The sequence below is a fragment of the Fundulus heteroclitus genome, chromosome 20 (assembly GCF_011125445.2).
Source record: "Fundulus heteroclitus isolate FHET01 chromosome 20, MU-UCD_Fhet_4.1, whole genome shotgun sequence".
Taxonomy (NCBI): domain Eukaryota; kingdom Metazoa; phylum Chordata; class Actinopteri; order Cyprinodontiformes; family Fundulidae; genus Fundulus; species Fundulus heteroclitus.
In genome coordinates this window covers 21,993,268-22,007,598 of record NC_046380.1, presented here as the reverse complement: position 1 = coordinate 22,007,598, position 14,331 = coordinate 21,993,268, and the positions used below count along the sequence as shown (strand labels likewise).

General features: G+C 41.0%; 1 protein-coding gene across 1 annotated transcript; it reads left to right on the top strand.

Moving 5' to 3' along the window:
* The first annotated feature begins 2,738 nt into the window (after positions 1 to 2,738).
* Positions 2,739 to 11,325, top strand: fbxo42 (F-box protein 42). Its single transcript, XM_036151236.1, is given in 10 exon segments — positions 2,739 to 2,823; positions 2,825 to 3,014; positions 3,184 to 3,300; positions 5,175 to 5,309; positions 5,509 to 5,662; positions 5,790 to 5,900; positions 6,517 to 6,613; positions 7,182 to 7,238; positions 8,903 to 9,019; positions 9,735 to 11,325. Coding segments are annotated over 10 exon segments (2,115 nt in total). The 5' UTR covers position 2,739; the 3' UTR covers positions 10,788 to 11,325.
* Positions 11,326 to 14,331: the final 3,006 nt, after the last annotated feature.

The window sequence follows — 14,331 nt, the reverse complement described above, 5'->3', positions numbered from 1 at the left end:
CTCCATAGGTGTTTACAATATGTTACATAATTGTTGCACGTACTCTCATCTGGTCATGAATCGTTTACACTGTGTCTCAGATGCTGATGTCGTTCTGAACTTCTTTTGGCTACTCTGGGTGTAACTTTTGCAATCATGCATATTTTTCTCACATCATTGTGTAAATCAGATGCTGTTTTTCCTCTGTTTAACTTGAATAATTTTATTTACCTGAATATGCCATATTATCAATAATTGTGCAATTCTCACTCTGGTTTTATTTTTACTTTTTTTGCCTTACTGATAAGAAAGGCAAAAATTTTCTGTTGATTTGGAACTAACTGTAGATTAGATAAGCTTGTTTTTTCCATTACTGATTTAATTTGTCAGCCATGTGTCTTCATAGAAAACTCAAGTGGTGGTGGGAGGAATATCCTTTTGCAATTTGTTTTGCAGTGGATCTGAAGAGGCCTCTGAGTGAGGAAACGCTGCTGTCTTGAGAACAGGATAATGTTTCTCCTCAATGAACCATCCTTTGCAAAATCAGCTCTGAAGGCTCCAGAAAGCCAGAAGGCTCTTTGGCAACTTTTTTTAAACTTTATTTTATTTTATTTTATTTTTTATTTACAGGCCTAATGTATGATTGCAAATCAGATGCACTATTCACAGCAGATTTATGTAGAGTCTCCAACTTCCTCTGTGGTGCTTTTGGTTGAAACCTGGAGGAAGGTTAGCAGAAAAAAGGCAGACTTCCTTATCAATCAGCCAATAATATTTAGTCATGGAAGCAGTTTAACATGCTATGCAATAAAGGTTTTACGTTTAACTTTAATGCTATTGGTAAGTGTTATTGCTAAGGTAACATTTTAAGTCTCATCTATCTATCTATCTATCTATCTATCTATCTATCTATCTATCTATCTATCTATCTATCTATCTATCTATCTATCTATCTATCTAGGCTGGGCGATATGGCTTAAAAATGAAATCTCCGATTTTATTATACCAAATCTGACCCCCCTCCTTTTCATTTGCCATAAACAACGTAACGATTATTTTTAAAAACTTGCTTTCATGTCAAACATATCGTCTGAGAGTTGACCTGCATTCAAAGTGCAACTAAATCCAAGCTTTGAAAAATGCTACTAAAAGAAGATGGCAGGCCCTGTCATTGTAAACAATATTGAATAATATAACTGCTAGTTTGCTGCTAGTGGTATTAAACAATGAGCTAAGAACAGGCTTTTTTTTTTTCCACTTGTGTAACTTCAAATTGAATAAAAAAAAATAGTAAATGAAAGTGTCTCGTATTATGGTAAAAAAAAAAAAAAGATTTCCTCTTTACAATATTTTGACAATTTATTTTCCTAAACAAATTGTATGCTATATGTATATAAATATATATATATATATATATATATATATATATATGTATATATATATATATATATATATATATATATATATACACATATATATATATATATATATATATATATATATATATATATATATATATATATGTATATATATATATATATATATATATATATATATCTATATATATATATATATATATATATATATATATATATATATATATATATATATGTGTGTGTGTGTGTGAGAGAGAGAGATCCCCCCTGGTTCCACATCCAACACCCCCACCCACCCATGCTCCTTTCAGAGGCTGTGCCGAAGTGGAGCTCTGCTGCGGAGGGAGGAAGCTGATCACACAGCGGAAGATGGCGATTGCATGGAGACTGCGAAGGAGTCGGCAGAGCTGATAACCGTGGAGGAGGAGAGGACATATACATACCCTGAACCCCGAAGACACCTAAGCTGAAGCAAGGGTATGAACCGGGCTTTTCCACTGCGAAATTAACCACATCCCGGCGGAGAGCCCTGACACACCAAAGGCGGCAGCACGCAGTCCCTCCGGTGAGGCTAATATTAGCAAAGACTACCAACAGAAGACAATAATCTAGCTGATGCTGATTGTTAATGTCATATCGGCAAGACACGGAAGAATGTATAGATTTCTATAACCTGTCAGAAAAGTGTCACCCGGCGAAGAGATACGATTAAAACAAGCGTGTCAGCTGAAGATGCACTGGTACGTGTAACCACTGTTAGCCAGGATGTTGCTGGTAGGTTAGCTAGCGTTAGCATGTGCTAGCAAGCCCGGATCAAACGTGACATTCGTCGAGTCAACTGGTCGGTTTCAAACTCTAAAATAACGTTTTTATGTACGAAGAAACACAAACAAGCTCTCCTCTTCTTATTAAGACTTAAAAAAAAACATTAAACATTGAGGTGGGTAGCGTTTAGAAAGAGTTAGCCTTAGCAATCCACTGATTCATTTATGTGGAGGCTAAAGATAGCTAGCTAGACGTGGCTAACGGAATGAAACTGGGACGAAGCCGAACAGTATGAAGAAAGACCGTTACGGATTTTTAATAATTTGATGAGAGATGCTTGTGGTTTCACAAAACGTGGTCGCTTGTCGCGCTTTTTTGTAGCACCCTTAGGCTTTTTTTAAGCGATAGCATATCTTCCACTTTCATGCGAGGCTTCATCGTCATTATGATTCGGTAGAAAGAAGCCAACAAAGCAGGTAAATCCCCCCCGATGTCACGAGGGCAACTGATAAGGTGACCTATCGCGGTGTGATCTGTGTCAGTGCCGGTCATCTTCAGGAGCTTTATTTATTTGTACGTAGGCCGTCAACGTGTCTTCCCAATGTCTCAACAGAAAATAATGTCCCTTTCCCCCGACAATGAGGATGGATGCTTTGTTGCCATGGATACAGAGGATGAGGGCGCAGAGGGTGCTGCGTTGAGGAGGCGAGGCGGAGGCGAAGATGAGGTCCTGTGGTCAAGAAGCGAACATGGACACCGGTGCCAAAGGGAAGGGGAGAACCATGGTGGAGCTGCCAGAGGAAGTCCTTGAATACATTTTATCCTTCCTCTCACCTTACCAGGAGCACAAGACCGCCGCACTGGTGTGCAAGCAGTGGTATCGCCTAATTAAAGGTACGGCCGTCTGATCTACGTAATATTGTACAGATGTGTTTTGATGTCGTTCGTTTTAGCAGTGTTTTGTGTAGTTTTGATAAAACGTCATTAAGGTGTGTTATGCCAGTTGGGACACTTTTCTTTTGCTCTGTTGACTTATTCAGTTTTTGTTTTCTTCCTGAAACAGGCGTCGCCTATCAGTGTTACCATGGTTTTTTGAGAGCGGTCCAGGAGGGAAATATCCAGTGGGAGAGCCGGACGTATCCATATCCCGGGACCCCCATCACTCAGCGCTTTTCACACAGTCAGTATACACCACTCTGCTTTACGTCATTCACGAAATCTATTTCTCACTTCCCTCTCGTCATTAAGCGTACAAAGGTCACCGTATCAAAAAGACGCGACAAACTTATGGTCTTGATAGACTGAAGTCGATTTGTGGACTTTCCAGCGGACAATTGTCTATTCATAGCCCTGGAACTGTTTCAAATTGTGTCACGTTACAGCCACAAACCTCAGTCTATTATCTTCAGGAATACATGTGATAATCCAACATAGAGTAATCTATATTTGTCAAGCAAAAGCAAAGGGATTTTTTTTTTTTTGGAAAAGTTTTTTTTTTTTCTTTTCTTGAAAAAGTGGTGTACATTACAAAGTTAAGTGGGATAAATGCAACATGACAATCCGCACAGAAAGTAGACAGGGTGGGGCAAACAGTGCAAAATGTCCCAGTAGGAGAGAGAGAACGAAAACCGTAAAAATGCAGCCATTTTCATAAATAAGAACAGGGAATAGGGTCGATTTAATAACATTCTTTTCTACACACGAGAGACCTTAGTAAAGTCTGGTCGTAAAGGTTTAATATATCTGACCCACTTGCTCCATAACTTAACAAAAGTACCCTTTTTGAGACAAATTGTCAGGAAGGAGCCACCGTGTTGTAATTGCCTTTCTGGCTGCCGCTGTCAAAATCAGACAAAAATATATTTATTTAAGGAGCTACCGGGATTATTCAGATTTCCCAGGAAGGTAATAGAAAATTGTCGTGTAATGGTTTTCTCCTATTTAGATTTAGGTCCAGACTACAGCTGGGACAATCTAACACCTGAATCTGCTTTGAGCTCATCCTCCCCATCAGGCACTCTGGTTTCAGGCATCTTGAGCCTCAGCAAGTTTTCTCCCTGGATAGCCCTTTGTGTTATGCTAGTTTTATTAACTGTACAGTATTATTTTTCTTATGTTGTAAATTTGCTGATACTGTACAGTCTATTTTATTTAGTTTTTATATTTTTTACCTTAGTGTGTGTCTGCATGCTTCCATTTGCCTTTCACCTAACAGCTGGTACACCTGCATTTCCCCCACTGTGAGACAACAAAAGCAGATCTCTATTCTGTTCTTCCCATCCTTCTTCCAGTCAACTCTGAGCAGTTTCCTTGTCTCTGTTAGGGATAAGATCTCCTAAGTGACAGGTGGTGTGTTCACATGTGTAAGGCTTCCGAAAAAAACAAAAACATTTTGGTCTAATTCAACCAGATCACCTTCTTCTGCCTGTTTGCTGTGTCCCCTACATGTCTACATGTACCCCTCGCCTCTTTCTCTGATTAATAATCTCTTTGCCCGGCCTGTCAGCTTAGGTAGACGGCCCGTCTTAGTAGTTTTATTTTATTATTCGGCTAATTGAACAGAACATTAACATTTGAGATGCTGTTTTATAAAAGTACCCCGCTTTAAACTCCCCCACAGCCTTATCCATGTCCTGCCTGCTGTATTCCTTTGTCTTTTGATGTTTTTTTTTTTTGTTCATAAATGTTCTCTAACAAACACTGGAGGCCCTTCCATGGCAGCTGGATTTATACTGACATTAAATCACACCGAAGTCACCTATTTGCATAGGTTTTTGTCTACGGGCGTCAGAGTATAGTCGGTTGAATATAAAGCACACACTTAACATTTTTGATCTTTGTTTTTAAATGCCCATGATGGAGATCCGTGTGTCATTTTCCTTCAACTTCCCTGTTCTGCACTAAGCTGTGTTGGTCTATCACATATAGCTTTATGGTTGTAATCTAACAAACTATGAAAAGGGACTTGTATACTTTTGCAAAGAGCTGTATGCAGTGATTCCCTGATTATCGCTTAGTTGTGTAGCATAACGCTCTTGTGTTTGCATGATGCAGGTGCGTGCTACTACGACTCAAATCAGTCCATGTACGTTTTCGGGGGGTGCACCCAGAGTAGCTGCAATGCTGCCTTTAATGATCTGTGGAGACTGGACCTAAACAGTAAAGAGTGGATCCGCCCTTTAGCCTCAGGTGAGAACTTTACACTTGACTGAACAGGAACTGTGTACCAGCTGTTTTTGCCATTGTGCTATGTAACGAAGTTAAAAGCAGCCCATCAAACATATTGTATCCTTCTGAAATATTCGTATGTGTTGTACTATTTTCTATTTACAGCCTCGCATCGTCATGAGGGCAATGATAATTTTAGTTACCGTCTTATTTTCTGCAGGCTCCTATCCGTCTCCAAAAGCTGGAGCGACTCTGGTGATGCACAAGGATCTGCTGGTGCTGTTTGGAGGCTGGACGCGTCCCAGCCCGTATCCACTTCACCAACCAGAGAGGTTTTTTGACGAAATCCACACCTATTCACCCTCAAAAAACTGGTGAGATGGATTCCAGAGTCCCTTAGAGGGCGTGCTTCAGACAAAAGGACGGGAAAGTTGAAACCTTAGCTGAAATACTCATCGTTATGTTCTCTTGTGGGTTTTTTCCCCTCTTATGTTTCCGCAGGTGGAACTGTATAGTTACAACACATGGACCTCCACCCATGGCGGGCCACTCGTCGTCTGTGATCGGGAACACCATGATAGTGTTCGGGGGATCGTTGGGAGCGCGTCAGATGTATGATTATTTGATGGGTTTTACTCTAATACACTGTGTTTAGTTTAAATGTTTTAGGCAGCTCGGAGGTAAAATTGTAGTGAAAAAGAGGTGGATGGAGAGAAATGTTGAAACTCAAGCTAAATGGCTCAACTCAAGCAATAAAGATGCACTATTAGGAGTCAAATAAGAATCCCTGGTAAATCTAATTTTTCCACTTAAAAGAACTAATCTGGCTGCATTAAAATGTAAATAATCACATTAGCCAGATAACATTAAGCTCTGCTTTTTGTTCTGTGTAAACCGGTTTTACACACAAACCCTTAGTTCTGTCCACCCTCATAGCACCTCTAGTTTACACAGAAAGGGCAGCAAATAAATCTAATACAATAGAAGAATAGAAATCTCCCTTATTGTCCCGTCAGTGGGGAAATAAAGCTGCTGGTTCATCTGTTGCTTTGCAGAGATGCATCCTGACTTTATCAGTGCGCTGATTTCAGAGAGAAGGGAGCTCTCTCAAATGCTCTCACAAGCTGCCCTTAAAACGTCCTGTAGGAAATGTCCAGGATGAGTGGAAATGAAACTATTTGCAGTCAATATTTTTCATGTTGTGTATTTATTCACTTACTGTGATCAGGAGCAATGAAGTCTGGGTTCTGGATCTGGAGCAGTGGTCCTGGTCCAAACCGGCAACATCATGTCCGTCACCTCACCCACGAGGAGGCCAGTCACAAGTACGGAGTTTTTTATGCTAGTTTTATTCTTTTGGTTCTTATTTAGTATTTACCATATTTTTTGGACCATAAGGTGTTGGGAGGACAGAGTAGTTGGACTACGCTGCCCTGTTTCTAACATAAGGCCAAAATAAACGTAATTTTTATATTGAATTAACTTACTTGGTTGATTGTTGCTAACGTGAACTCCGGGAACACTTCTAGTTTAGACATTACAGTCAGGCAGTCTTGTAGACAACTCAGGGGTCCGATCAGGCAGTGACACAGTGTACCGTAATGCTCTGAATATCCATTGAGTGTAGCGGCTTCGTTGTTTACCAAAGTCGTATTTAAACATTTTAACAGATTTTTGAGCACACTATACCATATAAAGTCAGTCAGTAAGAACAACAGTAATTATATATAAGGCCCACCAGATAATTAGGCGCACCGTCAATTTTTGAGAAAATGTAAGGATTTTAAATCTGCCTTATAGTCCGAAAAATACAGTAGTTTATTATTGTTTTTATTTATTTTTGTGTATATTTTATTAATGAATTATACAAACTGCTTTTTTTTAATCTTTTAGATTGTCATTGATGAAAAGACTTTGCTGATATTGGGTGGCTGTGGTGGTCCCAATGCGGTAAGTTTCTTCGAATTAATATAAAGAGAAAACATTTAGGTCAGTGTTTGTCTGAAAACATTTGCTGTATTTAGCCCATGATCTTTTGGCTAAATATAGTATCTAGCAAAAGATTTAAAAGCAGCTTTTGGGTAAAGGTCATTGTATAGATCACGGCTCTTTATTGTCACCATGTGTTACCGTGATAACATTTTTCATGAGACACCGGCTCAGGAAGCACAGGGATTACATATAACACAATTCCTGAAAAGCTTAAAGCGTGCAAATAGTCTTTAGGGTCTCTAAGACTTGTATCTAAGTCCAAAAAGTCAGAAAGCAGCCCCTTTACAGGCGTAATAGAGTACTGTGCTGTTGCATGAATTAATCACCTGAATGCTCCATTAATACCTTCACGTCTGCAGTAAATACTGTGTATTAATTTTAAACCGTCAGGTTAGAGAACTGGATGTCCAGCCAGACATTCCCTGAAAAACTAGAATGTACAAATGGACATTACCAGCAGTGCTTTAAGATGGAACAGACTATGTACTGGGCTGGTGGTTTGAGTCTCAGCAGTGGGCGATGGCTCTTACAACTTTCGGGAAGAAGCTGTTTTTGAGTCTTAGTTTTTGAGTTGGTGTTTCTGAAGCGTTAACCTGGTGAAAGTGGGTCAAACAGTGCATTTCCCGGATGGGTGGCGACTGTGTGTCTGACAACCTTTGAGTAGAATAAACCCTGTTCAGATGCTGTAGAAGACATCCCACAATCCCCTGTGCTGTCCTCACCACCCGTGCTAAATCCTTCCTGCTCCCATGACACACAAAATGCTTTCCACTGTAACTCTATAAAAGTTTCACAGCTGAGTAGAAAGTCCAGTCCTTTTCAGCTGCCTGGTTATTTAACGACAAAAAACATATTTACTTGTTAAGTAGGGCTGGGCGATATGGAGCAAAAAAATCTTGATGTTTTTAGACTGAATGCCGATATGCAATATTTATCTTGATATGTTTTTGTATTCATGAATTATAAAAAGGAAACTCTGAATCAAAGCTTCATCCCAAATCTCTCGCAGGCACATGATTTAACAAACAGTTGTAGATAAATATGAGAAACAAAAGTATAATTCTAACGCAACATAGACCATCTTGATATAAATGGTACTCTCATCTTATCTCTTTAAAAAAAAAAATCTCTATCTTGATATAAAAAAATCTCATAGCTTCTCTGGCGAGGTTTTTGCTGGAAGCATTTTTCTGGAACTTGGTTTGAAATGATCTGCCACGGTCTTCTTCACAAAACACTTTCAGCAGTTTTATTCTCTACAAAATTTCCTGAAATTCACACATGTGGCTCAGATATTTTGTTGCAGCTCTTTAGATCCTAAATGCTAAATATCAATCAATTAAATGTGAATAATTTTATCTCAGGTTGAATAGGATTTGCAACAAAAATTGCAAAACAGATGCACCCATTTGCCTTTGCTATGTTCTGTGTAAATTAAAATGAACTCAAGTTCACTGATTTTTAGCAGAAAGGTCTGGATAGTAGCTTTAAACAAAAGGAGTTAAATCACTTCATGCAGTCTTGTTTTTGGTTTTAAGTCGTTGTGTTAATATTAGAATAATTATTTTCAGCTCCTGACGGTTCATATTTAAAATGATTCTGATTCTCGTTGTGAATCCCAGCTTCTTAAAGACGCCTGGCTCCTCCACATGGACGGCCCCGCGTGGAAGTGGCAGCAGCTGCAGGTGGAGAATGAGGACCACGGGGCCCCGGAGTTGTGGTGCCACCCAGCTTGTAAAGTGAGTCTTTGACGCCTACGTAGGCTCCCGGTCAAATCAGCTTTCATTATTTTCTTTAATTAGACGACTTTTCCATTTATTGTGGCTATGACCTTCGATCTAAAATTACAGAGTGACCTCCTGCTGGTAGATATTTCTTATCGTAGTTGGATGACAGCGTTTTTATTGTACTCTGAGTAGGTTATAGTATACTACTCTTAATTTTCTGTTGCCATGTTGGCTATGAAATATGTTTATGGTTGGTACAAAACATCTTTGTGTTGATGGCTCCATTTCTTACCTGTAAAAGTTGGATATACACTGCAAAAACAGATCTAAAAATAAGTAAAATGTCCTTAAAGTTAGTGTATTTATCCTTGATTTGAGCAGGTAAATAAGGTTATCTGCCACTGGAACGAGTATTTTGACCCCTAAAATAAGATAATTAGACATCCTGAATTTGAAATAGGATGATGGAGATGAATTGTTCCTATTTTAAGTGCAAAAATCTTATTCCATTGGCAAATCATCCTATTTACTTGTTCAAATCCAGGACAAATACACTAATTTTAAGAACATTTAACTTATTTTTAGTTGCGTTTTTGCAGTGTAAAACGACCTTAATGAAGGTAATGAAATGGTTCAGGAGTGAAATGACCTTCAGCTGTCAGTCCTGCCATCTCTGTTCACTGATCTCTAATCTGTGATTGTCCTGCTTTGTGTTTTTCGCTGCTAGGTGGGCCAGTGTGTGGTGGTTTTCTCACAGGCTCCGTCCGGCCGCGCGCCTCTTAGTCCAAGTCTTAACTCGCGACCTTCCCCCATAAGTGCCACTCCCGCCCCCTTGGGGCCGGAGCCGCCCTCCCTGCGGTCTCAGTCCCCGATCCGGAGCGGGGCCGCCGGTGTCGTCCTGGGAGCCGCCGAGGAGGCGCCGTGTGTAAACGGCCGATGGGGCACGCTGAGACCTCGGCCCTCAGCCAGAGGAAGTGCCAGAGACGGGAGCCCGTCCTCGTCTCAGCAGCCGTCTCCTTCGCAAGGCCCCGACAGCCCCCCTCTCCCTCCGCTTCCCTCCCTCATAAATGGCTCCTCCCCTTCTCCTCGGACCAGCCCGGCCCAGGGCTGCTCTCCTCCCTCCCGTCCTCATCTGCCTGGTTCCACAGACTATGGGTGGGACTCTCCTCCCTCTGCCGCTCCTCACCAAGAGCTCCCAAATACCAATGGCCTGCACACCCCCCCCTCAGGCTCCCCTCTCACGCCCCCAGGAGCGGTGTCCCCCGCTGCCCTACGACGAGGACTGGAGGCAGTGAAAAACAGATCTTCCTCATCTTTACCGTCGTCTTCCCTTCCAACACAGGGGGCTTCTCCTATGGGCGGCAGCGGCGGGGGCGGAGGAGGAACCGGGCCCTCAGGAACCCCTCCGTCGTCCTCGTCCAGCCCCCCGCAGGCCGCCGTGCCCGACGGACACGCCATCCCGCCGATAGCGCGGCGCCTCGGCCACCACCCGCCCCAGAGCCTGAACGTGGGCAAGCCTCTGTACCACTCGCTGAACTGCAAGCCCATGCAGATGTACGTGCTGGACGTTTCCCGGGCCAAATCCGCGGGGGTCGTGTCCTGGAAAGTTTACGGCAACGGGACCCCCGCAGCAGTCACGGGCCCGCCGGAGACCAGCCTTCACACCGTGGTGCAGGGCCGCGGGGAGCTCATCATTTTCGGGGGCCTCATGGACAAGAAGCAGAATGCGAAGTACTACCCTAAGACCAACGCTTTGTACTTTGTACGCGCTAAAAGGTAATGCGTCTTCAGGCTGGACTGGGAAGACGGGACGCTGTCCTCCCCAACACCATAAGGGAACTAACACACAAGGCCTTTTACCTGTAGGAAGGATTATAAGAAGAGATCGATGTTTCACTTGAATTTCACTATTGTCCCTTCTGCCTACTGAACAGGAAACACTTTAACTACACTTTGACAAAATATCTGCTCGAATGAGAGTTGTCTGTGTGCGCGTATGTTTAGAGAGGACCGGACATTTTTACCGCCCCCCAGAAGGCGAACAACCTAGCAAAACGTTTATTTGTGTGTGTGTGTGTGTGTGTGTCACCTCTTCTGAACTCTTAAGAGAGAAAATGGAAGTATTGATGACTACCTTGCTTTTTCTATCTCTCTAAAAAGCCTGCAATGTTTACATAGAAACGGCGTGAGTGTGTTTGTGTGCATGATGGTGGTGAAAAGTTGTTGACTAACGCGCGTCGGGGCGGCTACGCCGGCTGAGCGACGTGGCACTGTACTATAAACATAGTTGAACAATAAAGGCCTCCATGTCTGCTCTGTGCCGGTGTTTGTTCTTGTCTGGTGGGGGGGGAGAAAACGCAGCTGTTCATCGACCAAACAGACGGCCTCGTTGTTGGGCGCCGCGACAATCGTCGACGGTCTGCCAGAGCAGAGAGATTGTGGCTGACGCCGTCCGTCACCGTCTTTTTGCTTTCTTACGTTTCTTGAGCTGCTAGATTTTACACAGTGCACTTTACCAGAGACGTGATTTCCTTTATCCTGTTTTTGACAGCTTTCATCTCAAGGCACATTCTTTAAAACCAACGACTGGTTCCACTTCACATCCAGGTTTATCAACTATGGTTCAGATGAGTCCAGTTCAGTGCAGTGTAGTTAAATAACATAGAATCAGATCCAGTTACATATCCTATTTAACCCAAACTGTAATCATTAATTTTAGAAAATCTTTATAGTTAAAAAGTTATCTAGGTGCAGTGCTCCCTCCCCCTGAGCAAGCACTCTGCTATTATATTAAGCTCGAAGCAGGGCATGTCAAAACTTCAAAAAAAAAAAAAATATATATATATATATATATATATATATATATATATATATATATATATATATATATATATATATATATATATATATATATATATATATAAATAATGGGAATATTTAACACAATGTAACTCCAAGTGTTCCCTTTATTTTTTTATTTCAGTTATACGCAATACAAGTTGACAAAGTTGCACAAGCGGATCCAAAGCCGTTCAGAAAGGCTTTCTCACCCACATTTCATGTTTGTTTTTCCTGTTTATATACAGGAAAGTTGGCATTCTTTACTATTTTATTAATAAAAATAATCAGGTTATAGCGTTATCAAGATCTGTTATAGATCTTGATGACTTGCTCCTCTGTGAAAATGCCATGCTGTTAACTTTGATGGATTCATTTTAGACTTTTGACAGTAGAAACTTGTACAAGCTTTAATCCCATGGGAAATGGCTTGTACTTGTACAGCGCTTTATCAAGGACACCACTAGCGGGGTATTGAACCTAACCTAACCTTCTAAGCGTAAATATCTTCCCAACTCAGGCTGAAGAAAACCCTCCGCACAGCATGATGCTGTCACCACCGTGTTTCACCCTGAAAGTAATGTGTATAGAGTTAGTTTACCTCACATATTATGCATGTAGGCCAAAAAGGAAAAGAAAGTTGGTGTTTTTGGACAGACATACATTGGAAAAACAGGAATAGGGTAAATGAATCCTTGACTGGAATTCTTTCATACATTAACAAACATACAGAAAGAGCAAGACAAAAGTCCAAATAAGTCCAAAAGCACAAGCAAACAGAAAAAAGAATCTGATGTTTTTCTTTATATTTTTTCCAATTTAGCTTGCAGACAAAAAAAAAAAAAGAATAAAATGTCCACAAAACAAACGTATAGACCTTTGGTACGATAATGGGAGTTTCTACCTAGAAGAGGCTTTTGATTTTTTCACACGTATTTCTTTGTTTGAAGTGAGAAAGAGATGGGGAAGGTAACTCCATATTGCATGAATGTCTGCAGTCAGTTGAGCAAGGTTACAAATTACTCTTATTGTATAATGTTTTTTTTACATAATCTGACGACCAGGCCTCAGTAAATTCTTCACGACATCCATTGTGGAGCATGGACGGCATCTCTTTGACCCAACTTATCAAAAGCAGGGGGGGGGGTTGTCAGACTTCTGCTGGAGAAGGACAATTCTGCAAGCTATCAATGAGGCAAACATTGTTGCTTTAGCCAGAGTTTTAAAGACTTTGTCCTCTGGAGGAAAGATGGCAACATGGGGAGAGGTTGGCAAAGTTCTCCCACACGTGGGAGATGACCTTGAAGTTTTTCCAAAGCATGACCTAATGTAGCTTGATCTGCATGGCATCTTATACATGCTGGGTCTATACTGGGGGTACATTCTAGAAAGTACTACTAGTGGAAAGTAAGACAGAAGAGGCATCAAATCATCTTTATAGCACTATTACAAGAGAGTGACCAAAGTGCTTCACATATAAAACAGCAACATAATATGGTAGAAGCAATAAAAAACAATACCACGAGCATGAGTATGTCCCAAGAGAGCTCGCTTTAGACAAACTCTCATTATTGATCTCATGCTATTGTCTTTTCTCATGACAACGGGTTAATATTCAGGAACACGGCATACGTTATTTTTAATAATCCTCTTTGTATGATGATTAAGGGCTAGCATTTCATTAGTAACAATCTTTATAGGCAAAGATGATACATAAAAATGTTTGCTGACCAAAACAAGTTGCACGAATCTTAAAAAAGGGTGTTTGTGACATGTTAAAATGTATGTTTAATATCCATTATTTTAATAAAATCCTCCATGTGAAGACAGTTATGTTAGTAAATGGCACAAAATCACATTTTTTGTTTGCAACCTGGCAAAATGTACTAAAAAGTTCAAAGGGAATGAACACTTGTGAAAGACATTTCATGTGTTACATGTTTCGGTTTATTTTTATTTATTGTTTAATGTTCCATACACGTATGTTCATGAGCTTTGACACCAAACAGGGTTAAAGAGAAAAGGGTGAACTCCAACATAAGATATTACCCTTTAATATTTAGTCGAGTTCTTTATTAGGTGCATTGTCTGTCGTGTAATTACATAAAAACAAATAAAAAGTCGGTATAAAATCCTGAACTGCGTGCAAAACGGAAGTTACGACTGTAACTACGGTTCTATGAATCCCGGATGACCGCCAGAGGCGGTGCTTAAAGCACTGAATGATCACTCTTGCGCATGCACAGGTCGAGAATCTTATACCAACATAGTCACGTGTGACCCCCGGTGACTCCGGAGCCCATATAGTCACGTGACAGCGACAGCTCAGTCCCTTAATCTTCTCGCGAACAACACGATGATTCCGAGGGACCGAGCGCTCTGGCGGTCATCCGGGATTCATAGAACCGTAGTTACAGTCGTAACTTCCGTTCTATTTCATCCCTACTGACCGCCAGAGGCGGTGCTTAAAGCACTGGATGACGATT